Source organism: Neoarius graeffei, chromosome 4 (genome assembly GCF_027579695.1).
Source record: "Neoarius graeffei isolate fNeoGra1 chromosome 4, fNeoGra1.pri, whole genome shotgun sequence".
In the NCBI taxonomy this organism is placed as follows: domain Eukaryota; kingdom Metazoa; phylum Chordata; class Actinopteri; order Siluriformes; family Ariidae; genus Neoarius; species Neoarius graeffei.
The window spans coordinates 31,808,627-31,834,438 of record NC_083572.1 but is presented as its reverse complement, the minus strand read 5'-3'; the positions used below and the strand labels follow the sequence as shown (position 1 = coordinate 31,834,438).

Genomic DNA, 25,812 nt, shown 5'->3' with positions numbered 1-25,812 from the left:
TACAATTACATTAGTCAGTAAAACTATTGAAAATCTTTTTGTACTTTTGTCAGTTAAATACTAGTGCATCTCAAACAATTAGAACATTGTGAAAAGGTTCAATATTTTGCATCAGTTCTCATATCATCTCTAGCCGCTTAATCCTGTTCTACAAGGTCGCAGGCAAGCTGGAGCCTATCCCAGCTGACTACGGGCGAAAGGTGGGGTACACCCTGGACAAGTCGCCAGGTCATCACAGGGCTGACACATAGACACAGACAACCATTCACACCTACGACCAATTTAGAGTCACCAGTTAACCTAACCTGCATGTCTTTGGACTGTGGGGGAAACCGGAGCACCCGGGGGAAACCCACGCGAAGAACATGCAAACTCCGCACAGAAAGGCCCTCGCCGGCCACGGGGCTCAAACCCGTACCTTCTTGCTGTGAGGCGACAGCGCTAACCACTACACCACCGTGGTGCCATTTTGCATCAGTTATTTAAGAAAATGAAAATGTAATATATTCTAGACTTACGTGTAAACTAAAATGTTTCAAGTACTTTTCTATTTTAATTTTGATAATTATTGCCCACAGCACAAAAAAAAAAACCTCAGAATATAAGTGGATTTCATTTCAAGTTTGAGTAAAACAATATAATACCATGTATTTCTTGGTCTAGTTCAGTACATGCAACCACAATCATGAGGAAGACTGCTGACTTGACAGTTGTCCAGAAGACGATCATTGACATCCTCCACAACGAGAGTAAGCCACAGGAGGTCACTGCTGAAAAGGCTAGTTGGAAAAGGTGCACAAGCAACAGGGATGACTGCAGCCTTGAGAATATTGTCAAGAAAAGTCAATTCAAGAACTTGGGAGAGCTTGTGTCTGAGTGGACTGAGGCTGGTGTCAGTGCATCAAGAGCCACCACGCACAGATGTCTTCAAGAAAGGAGCTACCTGGGCTAAGGAGACAAAGAACTGGACTATCTCTCAGTGGTCAAAAGTTCTCTTTTCAGATGAAAGTAAATGATTAATAAATGATAAATGAGACAACACAGTCAACTAATGTTAAATGTACATTAACTTTCAGAGATAAAACAGTTTTTTTGTGTCTGTGTAGATAATTAATAATGCCAGATTTGGCTAATTTGCATAATCACTTTACATTTTTATTTTGAATTTAATTCTAAATGTTAATGTAATTAATAATTTTAATTATTTTCCCGAACACCATATATGAACAGGAAAAGATGCACGACAAACAAAAATAAATAAATGACTAAATAAAAATCAACGGAAATTACTAAAACGACAATTTGACGTCGTATATTCCATGAAGAATAAGCTAAATAATAGCTACGACAACAATAACAAGCTATTGTTCAAAAACACTGTTTTCGAAATGCCACACCAAAATAATTTGCCCGCAAATACCGAAACACTGGTTCATTATATCCAAATAAAGGCAATTAAAAATGAAAAATGCTCTGTAAAACCACCAAATAAGTCAAAACAGACCGTCGCTGTTTGGAGGCGAAGCATATATTTCGACATTATTTAGTACAGTTGTACACGGTTTGGAATGTAGCTGAGCTCCATGGCAGCCATAGCATCGATATAAATTACGAAGGATGCTATATTTGGATAAAAGAATATAGCTTTTGTTTCACATAGCCTAAAACACTGGCGGGTGCCAGTTTCCAAAATTTACGAAAGCATATAATGGTGGTGGCCAAAACGTAAACACTATTCCCTGTAGCCTATGTTATTTCAGCATGACATAGGTAAAATTAAATATTTTTGTCTAGAATACGGCAGTGATGCACGATGGTTTAACAGTCCACGATAGCAAAGATATAAATATTGCGTACAGGATTGCTGACCGTCGAGTCTGAAGCGAAATTGTACGTGAAATAACCTAGCCTGTCACTCTTGTATACAGAAAATGCAGTCATTGGTGGTGGCGTATCCTGCTGTTGTTAATAGTAAATTATAGAGAACATTAATTAGTTCAGTCAAGTAATACATAAGCCCACTTGCGTAGCCTGTGTCCACTTGTGCATTAATGGATAGGCTAGTTAAATGATGTTCCATGTGTTTAAACCAAGGTTTTAGTTCTGTTCTTCTCAAAACGCACGTCAAAATATATGCATTACAGGCTGTAGGGAATTGATCATTTCATCTATATTGGTCTACATTTTAGGCTATGCATGCAAGTGGTTGATTTTTATTTATCTGTTTGTTTTTTCTTTCAATTAAATTATGTACGGGATGCACCAAGAGAAGGGAATGTTCGACAGAGCATTGACGCCTCGAAATGGACAACGCACTCCGTTCATTCTGTCACCTACCTCCACCACAAAGCTCTTCTCCTCGCCACACACTGATACGACCCAAAACACAACGTGAAAGTAGCAGGTTTTCCAACATAAACCCGGGAGCCCTGTCCTTTTATTCTTTGCTCCCAACCCCGCCATGACTGTCCTCCAACAAATGTCCCCGAAATCCTCCAGCAGTCGGGGTCTAGTCTCTTTTTAGTTAAGCTGTTTTAAATAAATTAATAAATAAATAACAAGCATTTGTGTCCTGTTTATTTCCAACAACTAACCCGACCATCAAACTGGGCGAAATCATTGCGCAGGCGCGGACTTGCACAAAAGGCGCGTGCTGCTCGGTGTGTGGAGAGCGGGGCGCGTGTGCTCGCGCTGTCAAAACAGAAGGCGGCACGGAGAATTGTGAATAATTTTAATCATTAGTAATATGTAGACCTAGTTAAATAACAGTAGACAATTTAATTTATGAATGAAACGTAATTAGAGAAGTAGTTAGTCTAGGGTGACCAGATTTCCCTAGTCTGAAACCGGGACACTTTTGCGCGCGACCATGCTCGTGCTCGCACACCTTTTTTTTTTTTTTTACGTAAACGTGACACTCAGAGAGGTGCTCTTATCATTTTGTTGAAGCTCACATTTATCAACATCTCACATGAAATAAAACAAACAGGCATTTTGTTATCTAGTAGCATAGTGGTATACAGATCAGTTAAATTATGGTCAGACAACAGATTTTGTAATGGCTGAGAATAGGCCAGGCTATGTCCATAGGCCAAATTTAAACTGATTTACAGTTGTGTTCAAAATAATAGTGTGTTTAAAAACGTGAGTAAAGCTCAAAATCCTTATAATAGTTTTTATTTCCATGCATTGGGAACAATGCACATTATATTCTACATCAAAACATGAAGAAAAATGTATCAATATTTTAATTACTTTACAGAAAATGAAGAAAAATGAACATTGGGCTGTTCAAAAAAATAGCAGTGTCTGCATTTTTCATTACAAACTCCAAATATTTACTGTATAAACTGAAAAAATCTTAAGGATTTAGTATTCCTGTGAATCACTAAACTAATATTTAGTTGTATAACCACGGTTTCTGAGAACTTCTGGCACTTGTGAACAGGTATTCCAGCCCAGGATGATTTGACAACATTCCACAATTCCTCTGCATTTCTTGGTTTTGCCTCAGAAACAGCATTTTTGATGTCACCCCACAAGTTTTCTATCGGATTAAGGTCCGGGGATTGGGCTGGCCACTCCATAACTTTCATTTTGTTGGTCTTGAACCCTGATGCTGCTCGCTTACTGGTGTGTTTGGGGTCGTTGTCTTGTTGAAACACCCATTTCAAGGGCATTTCCTCTTCAGCATAAGGCAACATGACCTCCTCAAGTATTTTGATATATGCAAACTGATCCATGATCCCTGGTATGCGATAAATGGGCCCAACATCATAGTAAGAGAAACATCCCCATATCATGATGCTTGCACCACCATGCTTCACTGTCTTCAGAGTGTACTGTGGCTTGAATTCAGTGTTTGGGGGTCGTCTGAAAAACTGTCTGCGGCTCTTGGACCCAAAAAGAACAATTTTACTTTCATCAGTCCACAAAATGTTTTTCCATTTCTCTTTAGGCCAGTCGATGTGTTCTTTGGCAAATTGTATCCTCTTCAGCACGTCTTTTTTTTAACAGTGGAACTTTGCGGGAGCTTCTTGCCGATAGATTAGCTTCACACAGGCATCTTCTAATTGTCACAGTACTCACAGGTAACTTCAAACCGTCTTTGATCACCCTGGAGCTGATCATTGGCTGAGTCTTTGCCATTCTGGCTATTCTTCAATCCATTCGAATGGTAGTCTTCTGTTTTCTTCCACGTCTCTCTGGCTTTGCTGTCCATTTTAAAGCACTGGAGATCATTTTAGCTGAGCAGCCCATCATTTTCTGCACTTCTTTACAGTATACGTTTTACCTCTCCAATCAACGTTTTAATCAAAGCACGCTGTTCTTCTGAACAATGTCTGGAACGACCCATATTTCTCATGTTTTCAGAGAGAAATGGATGTACAACATGTGTTGGCTTCATCCTTAAATTAGGGCCACCTGATTGACACCTGTTTTTTCACAGAATGAATGATCTCACTAATTAAACTCCACACTGCTATTATTTTGAACACGTCCCTTTCACTTAATTATTCGATTACACAGACTCAGGAGCATGCATATCATGACTGTTGGGTCTGTTGGTTTTCTATGACTCTACTACACCTACTGGTAAATTATTTGCCATGTAGTAATATAATTTCCACCAAAAACAGTGATTGATCTGGTTAGTCGTGTTGGACTGCTATTATTTTGAACACAAGTGTATTTCACCTGTTTGTGAGAACACCAAGAAGAATGCATATGCACATGTAGGCTATATCTCTAAAATTGTATGCACTATAGCATGAACTTAAAAAGTAGATACGTGACCTCAACATAGCCTAGGTCAGAATCAACCTTACTAACCATTCCCCACAACTGAATGAATAAAGCAAGATGATGTGTACAAAAGTGAACACTTTAATGGAAGGTGCAACAAGCTGTTCAATATGGCCAAACTGTCAGAATGGTATGTTAAACAGAAACAAAAAAGAGAAGTGATTTGAGAATATATACTACGGAAGCCGAGAGAGGCCCTTCATATAATCCTTTTTTTTAATTCACCTTGTTATCCCGAGATAATGACATAATTAATTCAGGATCTCGAGAAAACAACACAACTAATTCGAGATCTCGAGAAAACAAAACCGTTATTCCAAGATCTCGAGAAAACAAAATTATTTCATGATCTCGAGAAAACATCTGAGAAATGGTTCATTCAGGTGCGCCAAGAGACTTGTGATATGCTGACTTGGGGCTATTTCTCATTCTGTATAGACGCAACTTTGGTCATTAGAATGTCTGGAATAATCGATCACCTAATAAGGCAATATTTTGATCAGGGTTTGACACAGGGAGAGATTGCATTAAGTCTTTTAATAAGGGATAATTTCAAAATTAGTCCGCGGCACCTCCGCAGAAGACTGGCCCGGCTTCATCTCTACCGACGGAGATACAGTGATCCAGCTGAGATAATGAAATAATTGTTTTGTTTTCTCGAGATCACGGAATAATTTTGTTTTCTCGAGATCTCAAAATAACGGTTTTATTTTCTCGAGATCTCGAATTAGTTGTGTTGTTTCCTCGAGATCCTGAATTAATTAGGTCGTTATCTCGGAATGACGGTTTTGTTTTCTCGAGATCTCGAATTAGTTGTGTTGTTTTCTCGAGATCCTGAATTAATTATGTCGTTATCTCGGGATAACAAGGTGAATAAAAAAAGATTGTATGAAGGGCCTCTCTCAGCAATAAAGGAGGAGAGGGGCGGCAGCCCGAGGAAAGCCCCCACAGGAGCGCACAGCATTTGCAACATAGGCTACCCAACTCAGTACAGGAACAAAGCACTTACAGTGTGTGCAGTAGGCTTTGTGCGCATTGTTCTGCACCTCTCAGAGGAAGGGGTAGGTTCCCTGTAAATCTTTGGAAAAGGTACATTTTCTTTTCGGCATAATTGCTGCGGCATTACTGCTGCTAGCTGCTAGACAAAGAACATTCGCGCCAGTTAATGTTTATTTTATTGTTGCATGGCAACCCGTTCTGTTGTCTGGAACAATGTGGCTAAATAAACACCCATGCCACAGGGCCAGGGGGCAGTAACCAGGAAAGTTTGCGATTCCTGTCAATTCATCAAAATAGTAAATGCAGACATTTCTCCGCTAATGATTCCCACGCTGCTCAGTCGCAAACGTCGCGAGTGGCGAAAACCGGGACATATCCGTGTCCCGACAGGCTTTTGTTGGGACTCGGGACACACAACCCCAAATCGGGACTGTCCCGGTAAAACCGGGACATCTGGACACCCTAAGTTAGTCAGTTTGACGGCGTGTTTGTGTGTAGCACAGACCATTGTACTGTATTTTGTATGCAAAATTTTGAACAATTCTAAATTCACACTTTTTGAATGTTAAACATGATGCAGATCTCATCTCATCTCATTATCTCAAGCCGCTTTATCCTGTTCTACAGGGTCGCAGGCAAGCTGGAGCCTATGCCAGCTGACTACGGGCGAAAGGCAGGGTACACCCTGGACAAGTCGCCAGGTCATCACAGGGCTGACACAGACAACCATTCACACTCACATTCACACCTACGGTCAATTTAGAGTCACCAGTTGACCTAACCTGCATGTCTTTGGACTGTGGGGGAAACCGGAGCACCCGGAGGAAACCCACGCGGACACAGGGAGAACATGCAAACTCCGCACAGAAAGGCCCTTGCCGGCCACGGGGCTCAAACACGGACCTTCTTGCTGTGAGGTGACAGCGCTAGCCACTACACCACCGTGCCGCCCCCATGAAGCAGATATCATTAAAATAACATTTTACACTACTCTTAATCATCAGACACTAAAGGTTTTCCAATGTACCCAGCACGGGCGATTGCTTTAAGACAACGAGGGAAGCTCAGCCTCCTCTAAAAATGACGAACATCGTGTAGGATGAATTGTGCTAGGCTTATGTTATAGCCGACCTTATAACATTGCTATTTCAGATCCAGAATCATAGAAATATACGTGCTCAACCCAACTACAGTGCAAAATCATTCTGTTATAACTTTCCCCAGTTCGCCTAATGTGTGCGTGAGTTTTTCCCCCTCGTGACAGCGCGATGCAGCCCAGCCTCAGTGGACTTCAATGGCATTTGGGAGCTATGCTCTTTTCAATATCAAAATGCAAGACAATTATTGGACAAATACTGCGAAAACGCCCGCCCACCAGACTCCCAGCCTCACAGTGGGAGGGACATGGCAAAGCTTTCCGCGAGGAGACTGGTGATCGGTGAAAGTGGCCGGATATTTTCTTTGATTGACAGTTCGTTTCAAATATAGACAGGCAGCGGTGAATTTCAGTTCAGTCCCATGCAGATTTGCAAGTGGTGTGGCGTATTGTAAGAGATCAGCTTACATTTCGATTTCATTCATTAGTTTCTACCAGCTTTTTTAGTTTGTATATATTTTCATTGTAAATAAAGTGTAAATATAGTGTTGTCAAGTTTGCTATCTTAGTTCCAGAAATTTCACTTATTTGAGTGACTGAACTTGAACTTGAGGGGGCTAGTCAGCTAGCAAGAAAGCTGCGCACAGATGCCAAGCATTGCTGATTTAATTTTGGCGAAGCCATTTGCCAGTCTTCCTTTCGAGGAAAAAATTAAAATTAAAGAGCAGGGTAGACCAACGCCTCAAATTGACTTGGTGAAAAAGGTAGGAAATAATACTTGTTCCTTTCAGCTCTCCTGGTACGAGAAAGTGAATTGGCTAACAGCAAGTGACCCACATCAACAACAGTAAATAGGATACTTTAGTAATACGTCATGGATGGACCAAAAATATAGAATCTATTTAAAATGTTTATGCTGAGTATATTATATTGGAATATATACCGTATTTTTCTGGATATGAATTAAACACAGCTACAATTTGGAAAACATTTTTAAACAAAAACACAGCTACCATCGTTCCTGTGCCAAATAAGTCATCAGTGTCCTACCTCAATGACTACCGTGCCGTTGCACTCACACTAGAGGTCTGTGCGGGTTGGATTTTTCAGTCCCGCTCCTGCCCGCGCCCGCATTGTGCAGTCCCACTCCCACCCGCGCCCGCAAAGAAATATTATTTTCAGTCCCGCTCCCGCCCGCGCCCACAAAGAATTATGATTTTCAGTCCCGCTCCCGCCCGTGCCTGCCATATTTTGTCCCGCTCCCACCCGCAAATCCCACATGATGCAGACGTTTGCATTATTTCTCAGGAAAGTTCTTGTCTTGACACAGCGTGATGGTGCCCCGCCCCCTACTTTTTGTGGATTTGAGCATAAATATCTACAGCTCACGTTCACGTTTGTTATTATTTACCTTGTTTCTGAATTCAGCATGTAGTGTCTATAATAATAATAATAATTAGTGCTGTCAAGTGATTAAAATATTTAATCGCGAATTGCACATTTTTGTCACATGAAAAACCATTGTAATTCTCTGATCAGCATTAAAAAGTGAATGGGCTTGCTTTGTACCAATGTTTTTTTTTTTTTTTTATTGCAAAGCAGAGCTAGCAAGAGAACCATGAGTGAAGTGATTTACTGCTTGAGTTAGTCTACAACACTAATCAGAGAAACAGGTTACACAGTGACGGTAGGCTTGACATGCTTGATTATAATATAAAGTACACTATTATATTAAGTTTAAGTTGTTCGTTGATAAATATTGTATTGAATCTGATCTTTACTGTTTCAGCTCACTTAACACATTTTGTACTTTTACACTTTCTGCCTGTTGATGCGTCGCGCTGTCCAATCAGAGGCGGCCAAATTTGCATATTACAGGAAGGATTTCTGGGATAGCATTGAGTTTACAGACGCTGTCTTCTTAAAACTGAATAAATATTTAAAAAGAGCCAAATGAGCCAGTCTTTTGAACGGCTCTTTTCAAAGAACGGATCACAAAGATGCAGATCCCATCAAAGAGCCATAAATCCCATCTCTACTAGTTTCAAAAGCTTATGAAAAACCTACATCATGTCACAGAGCGTTAATCTCGCGATAAAAAAAAATTATCGCCGTTAAAATTGAGTCAAGTTAACACGATAATAACGCGACATTTTTTACAGCACTAATAATAATAATAATAATAATAATAATAATAATAATAATAATAATAATAAAAAGACAGGCGAGCACGTAATTCCAAGTGGAAATTTGGTATATTTATTGTTCAGCCATACAAAACATTAGGCTAACCCAGTTTACATTTGTTAAGCATTTCTAACTAGAATATCCTATAGAATACCCTATAAGCATAGCATATATAAATGTTATAACAAAACACAGTCCTAGCCTACAACAACAAAAAATCGAAAGTATAGGCTACTGTAGCCATTATAGGGCTATGGTTGCACATTTCTAAAACTATTTGGGCTTGAGCCTCCGTGCAAGTGTTAAACTCAATATAACATAGCTGACCTTGTTTGAATATGAATAAGAAAAACGAGAAAATCAAACGCAGGTAAACAACTAAGCCTATTGCTTAGGCTATCGGGTTCTTTGAACAGCTATGGAGAAACAGCAAATTGTTCACTGTTGAGGGCTTCAACATACTGCGCCTTTCCTCCAGTATGCGACCACATATGCTGAACGCGCGCTCGGATGGTGCGCTGGAACCTGGAATGGCCAGTACATGCCATGCAAGTTTGGCAAGTGTGGGAAAGTCATAGCAGTGATTTTTCCACCACAGCAGGATATCTTTAGATTTGGTGTGATTCGGATCCAATGAGTTTCACTTTCAGATAATCATCAATCTCGGAGTTTAAAGACTTCGATTCAGCACCCGTAGCACCAACATCCTCCCATTCCTCAAACTCACCAAAAGTGACCTTTTTAGGTGGAGGTGGCTCCGCGCTTTCATCAGTTTGGACATCAAACCCCAACTCCTCGGTCATCTCTTTCACAGCTTCCGTCACGTATTGTCTTTCATTTGCATTGATCATCCTAAGATTTCAGGACTCTTGACTTTTTAACGGTAAATGTACCTCTTTTTAAAGCAGCACTTACTTTTGAAGCACTGGGAGATTCAGTAAAGGAGCTCTGCTCTTCTGCCATGATCGGAGATCTCAAACACGGAAGAGGAAAGGAATCGAGAAACGAACGAGAGTTATTTATCCTCTCCTGGATCAGAATCAGAATTCTGCTGACCAGCTCATCTAAGGTGTCATTGAGGCATCATGTTAGTGTGGGTCACTGGAGGCTGGGTGTGAACGGCGAGTCATTAGAGTGATCAAAGGATTGCCCGTTAGGGTGATCAATGGCAAATTTAAGATGCCATTCCTCACTCAATCTGGCAATCTGACTCTCTCTGCAAATTTAGGCATCTTAAAATGTTTTTATTAATGCCAAATAAAATATCCAGCACAAATTATATATGATAGACATAAATTAATAATTTATACATTTTATTTCAAACACATTTTTAGTTAGCGGGACTGCAGCTTATCACCGCTCCCGCCCGCTAGAGCCCTGCACTCCCGCGGGACTCGTGGGACCCGCCGCAAAGCAGTGCGGCGTGGGACAAATTTTGAAAGCTCATTGCGGGCGCGGGTGGGACCGGAAGTGCACATATGCGCGCGCGGGCGGGAGTGCAGATATGCGGCGCGGGTAGGAGCGGTGATAAGCTGCAGTCCCGCTAACTAAAAACGTGCCTGAAATAAAATTTATAAATTATTAATTTATGTCTATCATATATAATTTGCGCTGAATATTTTATTTGGCATTAATAAAAACATTTTAAGATGCCTAAATTTGCAGAGAAAGTCAGATTGCCGGATTGAGTGAGAAATAGCATCTTAAACTTGCCATTGATCACTTTAATAACTCACAGTTCACACCCAGCTAACAAGAGAACCATGAGTGAATTGATTTACTTGTTGCATTAGTCTACAACTTTAACCAGAGAGACAGGTTACACAGTGATGGTAGGCTCGACTCAATGCTATCTCAGAAATCCTTCCTGTAATATGCAAATTTGGCTGTCCAATCAGAGGCGGCCAAATTTGCATATTACAGGAAGGATTTCTGGGATAGCATTGAGTCAAGCCTACCGTCACTGTGTAACATGTCTCTCTGATTAAAGTTGTAGACTAACGCAAGCAGGAAATCAATTCGTTTCTGTTACTAGCTTTGCTTTGCAATAAAAAGAAAAACATTGATACTAAGCAAGCCCATTCACTTTATGCTGATCAGAGAATTACAATGGTTTCTCATGTGATAAAAATGTGTGATTTGTGATTAAATATTTTAATCGTTTGACAGCACTAATTATTATTATTAGAGATACTACATGCTGAATTCAGAAGTAAGGTAAACAATAACAAATGTGAGCTGTAGATATTTATGCTCAAATCCACTCAAAGTAGGGAGCGGGGCACCATCACGCTGTGTCAAGACAAGAACTTTCCTGAGAAATAACGCGAACGTCTGCATCATGCGGGATTTGCGGGCGGGAGCGGGACAAAATATGGCAGGCGGGAGCGGGACTGAAAATCATAATTTTTTTGTGGGCGTGGGCGGGAGCGGGACTGAAAATCATAATTCTTTGTGGGCGTGGGCGGGAGCGGGACTGAAAATCATAATTCTTTGCGGGCGCGAGTGGGACTGCACAATGCGGGCGCGGGCGGGAGCGGGACTGAAAAATCCGACCCACGCAGACCTCTACCGCCCGCGCCGCATATGTGCACTCCCGCTCCCGCCCGCAATGAGCTTTCAAAATTTGTCCCCTCACCGCACTGCTTTGCGGCGGGTCCCGCGAGTCCCGCGGGACTCCCGCAGGAGTGCAGGGCTCTAACTCACACCCACCATTATGTAGTGCTTCCAGAAGCTCATCATGAGGCACATAAAAGACCCTGCTGCCTCCCTCCCTGGACCCCCTGCAGTTCGCAGATCACCGTAACTGGTCAACAGATTCCCTTAGCCACCTGGACAAAAAGGACACATTTGTTCGAATGTTGTTTATAGACTTCAGTTGAGCATTCATCATGATTACTATTTGGAAAGCTGGACCTGAACACCTCCCTCTGCAACTGGATCCTGGATTTCTTGACTGAGAGACCTCAGTCAGTCTGGATTGGGGGCAGAACTTCCAGCACCACCCTACTGAGCACTGGGGGCCCCCAGGGCTGTGTGCGCAGTCCACTGCTGTTCACTCTGCTGAATCATGACGGTGTAGCAATTCACAGTTCAAATCACATCATCAAGTTTGCTGATGACACAACTATGGTGGGTCTCATCAATAAGAACAACAAGTCAGCATACAGAGAGGAGGTGCAATAGTTATTGGACTGGTGCAGAATCAACAACCTATCTCTGAACATGGACAAAACAACAGAGATGGTCGTTGATTTAAGAAAAACACAAAGTGACCACTCTGCTATACATCGATGGCTCACTCATGAAGAACATCAAGAGCACCAAATTCCTTGATGTTCATCTGGCAAAGAACCTCACTTGGTCCCTCAACACCAGCTCCATGGCCAAGAAAGCCCAGCAGCGTCTCTACTTCCTGCAAAGGGTGAGGAAAACCTATCACCCATCCTTGCAATATTCTACAGAGGGACTATTGAGAGCATTCTCAGCAGCTGCATCACAGTCTGGTTTGGGAATCACACCATCTCAGATTGCAAGACCCTACAGCAGACAGTGAGGACAGCTGAGATGATCATTGAAGTCTCTCTTCCCTCCATCAAGGACACTTACACTGCACGCTGCATCTGGAAAGTTACCAGCATTGTGTGAGGGGTACATGGGGTCATCCACAATCTCTTCATCCTCCTGCCACCTGAAAAAAAAGGTACTGAAGCATTTGGGCCTTCACAGCCAGGCTTTGTAACAGTTTCTTTCCACATGCCATTAGACTCCTCAACTCTGAGGGACTTTACACACAGACTGTTGATCACATCACTCCCACTGCATACTTTGCACAGTGAACAATAATGCACTATCAATTTTTAGAATGGGTGGCACGGTGGTGTAGTGGTTAGCGCCGTCGCCTCACAACAAGAAGGTCCTGGGTTCGAGCCCCGTGGCCGGCGAGGGCCTTTCTGTGCGGAGTTTGCATGTTCTCCCCGTGTCCGCGTGGGTGTTTCCTCCGGGTGCTCCGGTTTCCCCCACAGTCCAAAGACATGCAGGTTAGGTTAACTGGTGACTCTAAATTGACCGTAGGTGTGAATGTGAGTGTGAATGGTTGTCTGTGTCTATGTGTCAGCCCTGTGATGACCTGGCAACTTGTCCAGGGTGTACCCCGCCTCTCGCCCGTAGTCAGCTGGGATAGGCCCCAGCTTGCCTGCGACCCTGTAGAACAGGATAAAGCGGCTACAGATAATGAGATGAGATGAGACTTTTTAGAATGTTTACAATGCTTCTCACATACACAATGTTTGCATCTATTTATTTATTTATTTTCCTTTTCCATTTATTTCTAGTTATACTTCCTCAAAATACCCACTCAACTTTCCACACATTAATCGTGACAGGTACTGATGGACAATGTACTGTCTCTGTGAGTTGTCATTTTTGCACTGTCCTTATTGTCTGCACTTTATGTTGTTGCAGTTTGCACTTTATGTTGTGTGTAGTTTATTGTCTGCAATGTTTGCACCCACTGCACTCTTGAATTTTATGTTATTTGTAGATTTGCAGTCCTGTGATGTTTAATGTAACACTATGGTCCTAGAGAAATGTTTCGTTTTAACTGTGTACTGTACCAACTGTATATGGTTGAAATAATAATAATAAAAGCCTTGACCTTGATAAATCAGGTTCATGTATATTGGCCATCAAGGGGCTATCTGTCAAGCTGGCAGCAGAATGAGCAATATTGTCATCCAAAGTTATATTCAAGGGCAAAAAGTTCACTTGAAGGAGTAAGTTGCAGTGCACCACATGCTCATTCCCATCTTGATCCCTGGTCCAATAGATATGAAAAGCAGGTTTTGAGTTCACAGCTGTGTAGATGACAGGATCCCATTTGTCAGAAAGTTTCTGTTTGCCACCAGCACCTGGTCACCCACTGAAAGTGGCACACCTTTGGTCGTCTTGTTGTACTAGTCAGACTGGTGTTTCTGCTTCACTGTGCTGTTTTCCTGGACCAAGGAGCATGGCAGAGCACAAGTCATCCACAAGTAAATTCACATAGGTGTTGTACTCACAAACTGTGTTGTCATGAAGGACATTCTTGAGCATTAGGTTAATGGGCAGCCTGGGAACCCTCCTGAACTTCAAATACAATCGTACAAATACTGTGGTTTCATGGACAGTACAGTTATATACAAACATCATGGACTGGATCATCTGTGGCCATTTCTGCTTTGCTCTTGGGTGGAAAGAATCTGAACATGTTGCCAAGGGTGTGGTTAAATCTCTGTGGCCCCATTACCCATAGGATGCTAGGGTGACATTCAAGATTTACTGACACTGCTCAACTCCAAAAGCTCAGCAACCAACACGCTCTCAAAATTTGCTCGCTGGTCAGAGTGAATATGCTGACGAAAGCCATACTCAACAAAATTCAACCCAAAGCCTCTTAAGCCACTTTCCGAGTGGTCTGGTCTTGGCATGGGAATGCCAGAACCTCTGATTTCAGGGAGTCAGGCACAATAAACTGGAACCTTTTGTATCTTGCTGGTGGATTATTTACCACTCTGTAGAGAATGCTATCAAGGAACATGAGCTTGTCCCACTGTTTCAGAATTCTCAGTGTTTGGTGACTCTCATGATAATGCTTATGTCTGGAGGGTCTGCACTTCCATTCAACATAATAGGCAACCCTAGAGATGACAGGGTCCTGTTTCTGGTGAGACAGGAGGTCAGCTTCAGATAAAGCAGGGAAAACCTCATGGCCAGGTGTCTGCAGTGTTGTCAGGTGATCAGCCATAGACATTGCACACTTCCTCGGAGCAAAATCCCAATCACTGAGTGATGACAAAAGAGAGGAAACATCATCTGTCAAGGAGACATCAACAGTATCTGAGACAGGTTGGCCATCCAATGACTGGGGCAGGCAGGTCAAACAGAAGGCATCCTGAACACTGACATTCTTCACATCACAGACTTGCTTTAACAACTCTGTGTAGGGCTCTGACAGGAGCCGCTGAGCCAAAGGATTTACAAACTGGGCTCTGGCTCAGGGCATCTGCCACAACATTTAGCTTGCCAGGAACATACTTGATCTCAAAGGAGTAAGGGGCAAGCTTGGAAACCCAATGTTGCTTATAGGTGTTGAGCTTTGACTTAGTCAGAATGTATGTGAGAGGATTGTTATCAGTCCAGATAATGAATTTATGACCCTTAAGCCAATGACTGAACTTATCACACACACCCCACTTCAGAGCCAAGAATTCTAGTCTGCGTGCAGGATATCTGGCTTGGCTGTGGCTAAGAGCCTTGCCTGCGAAGGCTATGGGTCTAGCTCTCTTCCCCACCAGCTGGAACCAGAGATAAAACAGCACCCAGTCCATCCAAGAAAGCATCAGTCAAAATGACAAACAGCCTTTCAAAATCAGGATGTGCTAGTACCACACAGTTAAGGAGAGCACTTTTAAGGAGAGCTCGCCCCATGACCATGGAGGCCTTTAATTCTCCATATTTGACCTGCAGTCAAAGCACAGAGAGGCTTAGCAATCTGAGAGCATCCTGGGATGAAATGTTGATAAAAACATCACCATGCCAACAAATGATTTCACTTTGTCATTGCTGACTTCCAAAAGGAAGACCTCATGGATGCTGATGATCTCACTTTCTGTGGGGATGGGGTGAGACCATCAGCATCCATGAGGTCTTCCTTTTGGAAGCTGGCAATGACCCTCACTTTTTCCTGGTCAACTGAAACTCCATTAGCATCCACCACATAGTCCAGAAACCTTACAGACTGTCTAAGGTGACATTTTTTCTGTGCAAGTTTCAGACTGCTGACCCTCAGACAAGAAAAAACAACTTCTAGTTGTTTTATGGCCTCCTCTTCTGAAGGTGAGAACACCAGTACGCCAACAAAATAGCAAAGGAGACTGGAAAATTCATGTCTCCGAAGATGCTGAGCATTATTTGCATAAAAGATGCTGGACTGTTGTGCAGCCCCTAAGGAAGTCTGTTGTAAAGGCCAAGTGATGTAGTGAAGGCCGTGTAGCATCTGTCAGACTCATGAAGGGGGATGTTGTAAAATCCCAATGCAAGATCCATAGTACTGAAGAGGGCATGTAAGGGCAGTAAGACAGTCAAACTGATGGGGTAGAGGATCAGCATCCTTTATAGTCTTGGCATTAAGCCAGCGGAAGTTGGTGCAGATCCTCAAGTCCCCTGATTTTTTCCAGATCATGACCAATAGTGAGGCATAGTCACTGATCGACTTCCTGATGATGCCTTTCATCTCCGACAACACCTCTCTCAGCTTTTGATAGTGCACTGGGGGAACTTGTTGAAAGAGCAGATGAAAGGGGCAGTGATCAGTGAGGTGAATACAGAAGACAAATCCTTTGCTTCACCACTTTAGAGAAGACATACTGATAGGTCAACACCAACTCAGCCAATTTCCTCTTCCACTCATCTGACACCTCACACAAACTGACGTCAAGGTCAGCTAACCCAGTCAATAAGCAGCTGCACTGGGTCAGGTGCTGCACCCAATGATGCCATATGTCCAGCGGGTTGGTCATTCTGTTATTCACACAGCCCCTGAGCAATGGGAAGCTCCTCGGCAGCAATACATCGGCAATTTTTGCATTGTGCCGCAGTGTCCCTGGGCTTTGTATGGAATTGAGGACCTTCACAGGGTCCTCTTTGGGGTTGGAACAGGCAGACAAGACTCAACTATGACCATGATCCCTGGTGACACTGAAGCAGATGGTGGCAGTTTCCACCCACACCACATATTCCTGCTGTGGCAGCAAGGTGACAGCTTGTTACAACTTCATTGTGCCAATCCTGTCTGGTATCTTAGGGCCTGACCAATGGGAAATGCAGCTCAGCAGCTGGAAAAACTTCACATTCCTGGTCAGTATTACTTCAGGAAACAAGTTCCCAGTACTTTTTGACTGACTTCATCTTTTGAATGATGGGTTGGAGTACATTGCTCCTAATGATGAGTTCATCTCTTTGCCCAGGTATGACAATGTTGGTACAACAAATCTGGATCCATAAATCTCAATGGCCAAGTTATAGATACATTAAGGATGTGTGAGAAGGCCTCCACAACCAATAAGCATGACACTTTCTGGTACAGGCTAAGAAGTCAAGACAACACCTGCAGCTCTCAGCTTAGACTCTGCTTCTTCACCAAGTGTGCATGATATGCTCCCTGAATCAAGCATCCCTCTCAGACTAGACTGGCCACTGATTGACACTGGATCATAAAACAACTCACTTGCTTCTTCGACTCTTTGGGACTCTACAAGAATCATTGTCTTGTTGGCAGGGAAGGTATCGCAGCAGTTCATGGATACAGACTGAAGATCTGGCACACTTGCAAGGGTGTCTTTAACACTACCCATACTGCTTCTCTCATCACATGGGCTTGTTAGTTTAAAGTTGCACTGGAGAAGGGGGGGGGCGTTGGTGTGGCTGGATTTCTTGAAGTCTGTGAGCACTCATGCCTCACATGGCCAGGGCTGAAGCAGTTGAGACAGCCTGTACAGTCCAATGCGCATGGGTTGTATGATCTCCTGAGCCACACACTTTGCATGATGCATGTTGAGTAGTCTGTTGGTTATGGGAACGGCTAGGCTGGCGGGTGCACCTTTGACCGGTAGAAAGAGAGGCAGTGCACAAGGACAGCATTTTGTCAAATAAAGCCACCATCTGTTGAGTGCAAGGATCAACTGCTGGGGGTCCAGAAGCAGCCAGGGATAGGGTGTAGCAGGTGTATGAGGCAAGAAGGATGAAGCAGAAGGCAGCCATGAAATCACAGCTCCATCAGGTGACTGAGGCTGGCCAACAGCTACAGTGTCACTGGGACAGGCAGTGGAACAGCTGTCTGGCAGGTGACATCAACAGAACACTGACCTGGGGCAGAAAGACACATTGCATTCTGTGAGGAAACATTTATTTTCATTTTCCTCACATTTCTATCCAGGCAGTCCTGGACCTTTGCTGCAGTCCACTCCTCAGGAGCCTTCAGTTGAAATGACAAGGTGAGACTTGGATCAGGACAATGATTAATAAAAACATCATGACAACTTCGGTATTGGGGTCCTCCGCCAACTTGCGCCACCTGCGAAGGCACTCATCAGCCTGCATCGATAGACTTGTTCAATAATCCATTGCATCCTCACCAGCCCGTAGTAGGGTGTCTTTCATGGGCAGACTGGAGTATGTCAGCTCACTGAAGTTGTGCTTTAATATGTCAAACACAGTAGTTAGCATCTCAGCCTCACTCAACTCAGGGTGGCAGCGTAGTGACATTTTGACCATATCTCCAGCTTTGCCAGTCAACCTGGACAATACCAGATTGAACATTTCTGTAGGTGTTTCACAGTCCATTCTTGATAGGTAACATCTCATCATATCCTCCCATTCATGAAGAGAGAATGCATCTGCGAGTTCACCTTTAAAACACGGTGGCGCTTTGGCACCTAACTGAACAACAACTTTCAGCTGTGATGGATGATTGTGAATGGAAGGCTGGTTGTCAGGAGACCGTGGCTGGGTGCAGCTGGGTTGGTGCATGGTGCTAAGATTTTCAGTGATGCTTTCAATTTGTTTTGCCAAATCAGTAATAAAATGTTACCCAGTGTCTCAATAGTGATAACCTGGGTTGCTGGAGAATGTGTTTCAGCAACTAGCGACAGGGAGGGTGTGGAACTAGCTGCAGGGAGTAATGGTTGGTGCATAACTGACTGGTCTACTGTGCAGTTGTTATTATTACCAGGTGCTCTTGACCTACCCCTACCAAAACATAATGAAGCAATCTGCTAACCTCTTCCCATACCAAAGTTGACATAACTCCCCATATCATCTAATCCAGACACTGCAATCACAATAAGTGTCTCTTCTGATATATCAAATGAAATAAAATAAACACTGTATAGCTAAAGTCAAGGTACCAAAAAAGGGTCAATAACACACCACAAGGTAATCAAAGGATATCATGATGGCCTATTAGCCCAGTAATGTGCACTAAGGCAGTGTTTCTCAACCACTGGGCCACAGCCCATTAGTGGGCTGCGAAGCACTATCTAGTGGACCACATTTTTTTTTTTTTCATTTTGAAGCCAATGTTTAGTAGGGTACAATTGATAGGTTGCATCCAACGTAATATCCGCCTCATTAGATATGCAAGACATGAAGTGGTGGTCAGCTAAGCTCGCTTTTCACCAAGCATTACTATCACTGGGGCACATGGTTAGTCATTAAAATGCCCTATGCTTGCATTGTTTGGGGATGCTTGAATCAAACAAACCATGAAACTGATAAAAGTTTCTTCCCGGTTCCCCATGAAGTGATAAAGGGTGAAAGGGCAAAGGATTTTACTAAAACATGACGAGAAAGGTGGCTTTTGAACCTTTCACTGTGATGGAAGGGAGCAGAGTTGAAGAATGCTTGAGTTTGCAGTGATCACTTTGTGAAAGGTATGTACATTCCTCTGATTAATTTCGTTTGGATTTGCAGAATGACTTTTCTTGCCATTTTCTGCTATTTTGTGATTCTTTGAAGCTCAGGAGACACTGAAGTCTTCAGATGTGGTTTTGTTTACTGTTTGATTGTAAAAATCACCAAACCCCCAATAGATGGCTTGTGGCACGGGCTCAGGAGAGCCAAATGTTTGGCTTGCGCCAACCCACTGCCACTAACGCGCCCGTCTTAAATGTGAGAAATAAAGTGCGCACATCTTTCCATTATTTTGACCTCATCCCACACTGTACACTTGACCTTCGACCTATGCCAGCATAGAGCATGTGCATAGACGTAAAAGATGCAAGTCAAAGCATACTGTGTGCACACCAACTAAGCTGCCTGCCATCTAAGTGAAATATTGCAAGTCAGTCAGATGATAACATGAAGGGTCTGAAATGAAGAATGACATGGCCTGCAGGAAAAAGCACAAAGTGGACTAGGAAAACCATCAGTTCAAATCTGACTGGACTAATCAGTTTTGTTTCATTTAACCGGACCACGCCAATGCTAAACCGACATGCTTGATATGCATGTAGATCGTAGCTGTCTGCAAAATAGATAATCTAAAACCGCACTTCAGCACTATGCATGTTGCCAGTTTCAATGACAACTACCCTGCAAAATCAGATCAACGCAAACAAAAAATAGCAAACATGATACAAACAGTCCATTTCTACTATGTGCAAATCGACGTCAGCACAAGAGTGTGCACCAGATGCATCATTGCAACTTTCATGGAACATAGCTAAAACTAAGAAGCCATTCACTGATGCGGAGTTGATTAAAAAGTGTGCAATTGATATGGTTAGAGAGGTTTTAAGTTATGATGAGGAAAACAAGAAAACAGTCATGGAGCTATTAAAGCAGGTGTCATTGTCGGATGACACAGCAACAAGAAAAGTTGAAGTTTTAGCAAGAAAAACTTTGGGGGGGGGGGGGGCTTTTTTCACCTTTTATTGGATAGGACAGTGTAGAGACAGGAAATGACCTTGGGAGAGAGAGACGGGGGAGGGATCGGGAAATGACCTCAGGTCAGAATCGAACCCGGGTCCCCGGATTTATGGTTCGGTGCCTTATCCACCTGAGCCACGACGCCCCCAGCAAGAAAAACTTTTTATCAAGAACCAGGACAGAAACAGACTCTCCCATGCACATCTTGGCCAGTGCCTCAGGATTGCCACAACAGAATACAGGCCCGACATCTGAAGGATTACCTCATCCCATCACGCTCACTGACTAGTGAGTGAACTTTTTTTTCCCCAAAAAATACTAATATTGGGTTGTTGTGTTTCTGTGACACACCTCATATTTTAAAATTGACAAACTGACAGTCTCTCTGTCTCGCTCTCCCTCTGTGTCACACAGTCTCACTTGTCTCTTCTTGAGTTAAATGGTTGCAGAAATGCTGGTGATGGTTGTTTTTCTGGAAAGCTGTTTGGACATTTTGCAAATGGGTACACTGTTTAAAAATCTTCACTAAATGTTATTGATAGTATGCAGTGATATGTAAAACATATATAGATATGTACCGTAGAAATGTTGACAGTTATCTTTGCCTTTTCCTGCTGTGTGCCACTTGCTGTAGTGCTGTTAATAGTTGTTTATTGCTATTGGGAATATCAGAATATATTTCACACATCTGGGACCTTTTAAACTACTGCTCCCCTCTCTTTGTTTTCTTTATATTAGGCCTCTTATATGGGTGCTGTAAATTAAAATGCTTTTGACTTGAGTCAGATATAAAAAGGTGTTTAACATCACCTAAATCACATAAGGTGTTATGCACAGTGGTGCAGTGGTTAGCACTGTCGCCTCACAGCAAGAAGGTTCCAGGTCTGAACCCCATGGCTGACGGGGGACCTTTCTGTGTGGAGTCTGCATGTTCTCCTCGTGTCTGTGTGGGTTTCCTCTGGGTGCTCTGGTTTCCTGCCACAGTTCAAAAGATATGCAGATTAGGTAAAATACCCAGCCACTAGGGTTGTACAAGACAGCGCACACTTGGTGCTGGTCCCAAGCATAGATAGATAGAAGGCTCAGTGTAAGATTAGCATGAGCTAAACTGGCTATTAATCTTCTAAAAATAAATAAATAAATAAATAAATAAATCTCATTACATGCCAAGATGTTTATTTTTCAGTGTTGGTGGCTATGTATATAAGGACATTTAAATAATTAAATGGCTGTCTTTGGACTTCTCATCTCATCTCATCTCATTATCTCTAGCTGCTTTATCCTGTTCTACAGGGTCGCAGGCAAGCTGGAGCCTATCCCAGCTGACTACGGGCGAAAGGCAGGGTACACCCTGGACAAGTCGCCAGGTCATCACAGGGCTGACACATACGGTAGACACAGACAACCATTCACACTCACATTCACACCTACGGTCAATTTAGAGTCACCAGTTAACCTAATCTGCATGTCTTTGGACTGTGGGGGAAACCGGAGCACCCGGAGGAAACCCACGCAGACACGGGGAGAACATGCAAACTCCACACAGAAAGGCCCTCGCCGGCCACGGGGCTCGAACCCGGACCTTCTTGCTGTGAGGCAACAGCGCTAACCACTACACCACCGTGCCGCCCGTCTTTGGACTTATTTTGTCCAATAAAAAAAAAAAAACAAACAAACAAAAAAAGAGTGCTTTTTTGTTTGTTTTCTTGTGTGGCCCTTTGAGAAGCCCAGCCCTAAATTATTAAAGTATGACGATGACTACTAAGAAAAAGAGGAGCAGCAGCGGCAACATCAGCTGCACATAAATCAACTTTTACTGACACAGTGGAAAAAAAAATCCCAGACATTTTGGCCCTCGGCTTGGCACACTTCACATACTTTGGCCCTTGGGGAAAATTAATTGGGGGAATCCTGTTGTAAACTAACACGTATATAATACACGTAACACCCAGGTCTTTGAAGGTGTTTTCTGTGGATCTTTCTGAATGATTTAGCTGGAAGAGAAGAGCAGGGAGGATTGAGAATCGAGTGGCTGTGATTTGTTTACACTGTTAATAAAACTTCTAGCGTCTTAGCAATCATCTCAAAGACACGTACAAAAAAAACCCAAAAATTCCTACTTACCCAGGTATAAACGATACAGGATTTATCTTCTGTCTGAATCCCCAGATCTTTAACCCAGCCACATAGAAAAAGTTGTATGCCTCCATGCTCTTTCAGGTTTTCATCTGTTTGTCTGTGTAGAACGATGTCTGCAGCACCAGGTACTTTGAGATGTCGGGGAACTCAATAGATGGAGAATTTTTCAACTGATGGGGAAAAATCTCTCTTTTGTTAACTTGTAAGGATCTATCCCTTTGACTGGTTTCTATATCCACTTCTTTTGAGTGTACTTCTTGGTTTTAATAACTTGCTTGTTTGCTGAACACAAACATGGCAATAAGTTGGTGTGTTAATCGACCAGACTCCACTTCTGGATCATTAATCCCTTTTAGCTGAGAATGCCCTGCATGCATGGTTTTATGTTGGCTTCTGACACATCCATACAGTTTTAAATACAATATCTTAAAAACAGTTTGTTTTTATTGCATTTATTTAATTCCTGGGCTTGCATCTGTAACAGGGAGTGATGTTGCATCCCATTAATACACTTTACAATAGATTATTAGATTCTAATAGAATAGATGAGCCAATATAATTGAGGATCTTTTTTTAATGGGTCTCGACTTGTTACAAAGTATGAATCGGTGAGCCTTAAAATAGAAAAGGTTGAGAACCCCTGCATGAAGGCATGTAAAGCTATGGTCACACTATGGCTCATGATGCTTTGCAATGGGTTATTGATGAAAATGAGGTGTTGCATGGTGATATAAAGGTGAGCCATGGTCACACAGTAGGCAAACACTTGTCACATCTTTGCACACTTGAGCCTGGCACAGCTCGAGTGGCTGTGTGTGCTCAATATATTATTATTATCCTTTAGGGTTTTTTGGTGGTTGGCAAACCAACTTAAAAGGTGCATTACCACCACAAACTGGGCTGGAGTGTGGAACATGAGAAATTGGGGGGGGAACCTATATTATTTTAGCCATTTCTGTTTCTTTTAAATACTTGATCAAGTGATAGATCTGACTTGATGTTTTCCCTTCCAAACCAGGTAATGTAAAATTATGATTTACCATTCGTAAGAAGTGAAAGAGCTGATTTCTCTCATGTTCATACTTCTTGCAGTGGAGTAGTACATGCTCTGCAGTTTCTAGATGGCTACAGTTTGTACGTTTCCCAGCGGGATGCTTGCTCATTATGCTAAGAGAATAGTTAAGCCCTGCATGTCACACAAATACAATATTATATACATCTCTCTCTCTCACACACACACACACACACACACACACACACACACACACTGCTCAGCGTAAATGAGTACACCCCCTTTGAAAAGTAAAATTTTAAACAATATCTCAATGAACACAAACAATTTCCAAAATGTTGACAAGACAAAGTTTAATATAACATCTGTTTAACTTATAACGGGAAAAAGTAAGGTTAATAATATAACTTAGATTACACATTTTTCAGTTTTACTCAAATTAGGGTGGTGCAAAAATGAGTACACCCCACAACAAAAAACTACTACATTAGTACTTTGTACAAGTATGGCCTCCATGATTTTTAATGACAGCACCAAGTCTTCTAGGCATGGAATGAACAAGTTGGTGACATTTTGCAACATCAATCTTTTTCCATTCTTCAACAATGACCTCTTTTAGTGATTGGATGCTGGATGGAGAGTGATGCTCAACTTGTCTCTTCAGAATTCCCCCCAAAAAATAATTTCTTTACACCACAAAGGTGAAGGCTACAAGAAGATCAGCAAAGCTTTACTCATCAGTCAGAATACTGGAGCAAAAGTGGTACAAAAATTTAAGAAAGATGGAACTGCAACCATCTCACAGAGACGTCCAGGTCATCCACGGAAGTTAACACCTTGACAGGAGCGTCTTCTGATGAAAAGGACTGAAGAAAATTGGCATGCAAGTTCACTGCAGTTATCTAAAGAAGTAGAAAGCCAAACTGGGGTGACTATTTCCCATAACAATACGGCATACACTGCAGAGAAATGGCATGCATGGATGCCATCCACGAAAGAAGCCTCTCTTAAAGCCTAGGCACAAAAAAGCCCGCCTAGAGTTTGCCAGGACCCATGCTGACAAAGATGAAGACTACTGGGACTCTATACTCTGGAGTGATGAGACCAAGATAAATGTTTTTGGAACTGATGGCTTCAAAACTGTATGGTGTCGCAAAGGTGAAGAATACAAAGAAAAATGCATGGTGCCTACAGTGAAACATGGTGGTGGCAGTGTCCTTATGTGGGGCTGCATGAGTGCTGCTGGTGTCGGGGAGCTGCATTTCATTGATGGCATCATGAATTCACAGATGTATTGCTCTATACTGAAATAGAAGATGCTACCATCACTCCGCGCCCTTGGTCGTCGTGCACTTTTCCAACATGACTAAACACACATCTAAGGCCACTGTTGGATTTCTGAAGAACAGGGTGAAAGTGATTCAGTGGCCAAGTACGTCTCTTGATCTGAACCCAATCGAACACCTATGGGGAATTCTGAAGAGACAAGTTGAGGATCACTCTCCATCCAGTATCCAGACACTAAAAGAGGTCATTGTTGAAGAATGGAAAAAGATTGATGTGGCAAAATGTCACCAACTTGTTCATTCCATGCCTAGAAAACTTGGTGCTGTCATTAAAAATCATGGAGGCCATACAAAGTACTAGATGTAGTAGTTTTTGTTGTGGGGTGTACTCATTTTTGCACCACCCTAATTTGAGTAAAACTGAAAAAAATGTGTAATCTAAGTTATATTATTAACCTTACTTTTTCCCGTTATAAGTTAAACAGATGTTATATTAAACTTTGTCTTGTCAACATTTTGGAAATTGTGTTCATTGAGATATTGTTTAAAATGTTACTTTTCAAAGGGGGTGTACTCATTTATACTGAGCACTGTGTGTGTGTGTGCGCGCGCGCGTGTGCACGCGCACGTATATATACACATACATACATATATACATACATACAGTAGATATCTACACACACACACACACACACACACACACACACACACACACACACACACAACCCCGATTTCAAAAAAGTTGGGACAAAGTACAAATTGTAAATAAAAATGGAATGGAATGATGCGGAAGTTTCAAAATTCCATGCTTTATTCAGAAT

The 25,812-nt window shown here is 42.4% G+C and overlaps 1 protein-coding gene across 1 annotated transcript in view; it reads right to left on the bottom strand.

Annotated features, from left to right (window-relative positions):
* mmp24 (matrix metallopeptidase 24) overlaps positions 1-2,463 on the bottom strand; it is a 330,415-nt gene extending 327,952 nt beyond the window's left edge. Inside the window, exon 1 of the mRNA XM_060919130.1 lies at positions 2,338-2,463. Within this exon, the coding sequence (XP_060775113.1) occupies positions 2,338-2,463 (126 nt within the window). The remainder of the gene's footprint in view (positions 1-2,337) is intronic.
* Between the last annotated feature and the right edge of the window lie 23,349 nt (positions 2,464-25,812).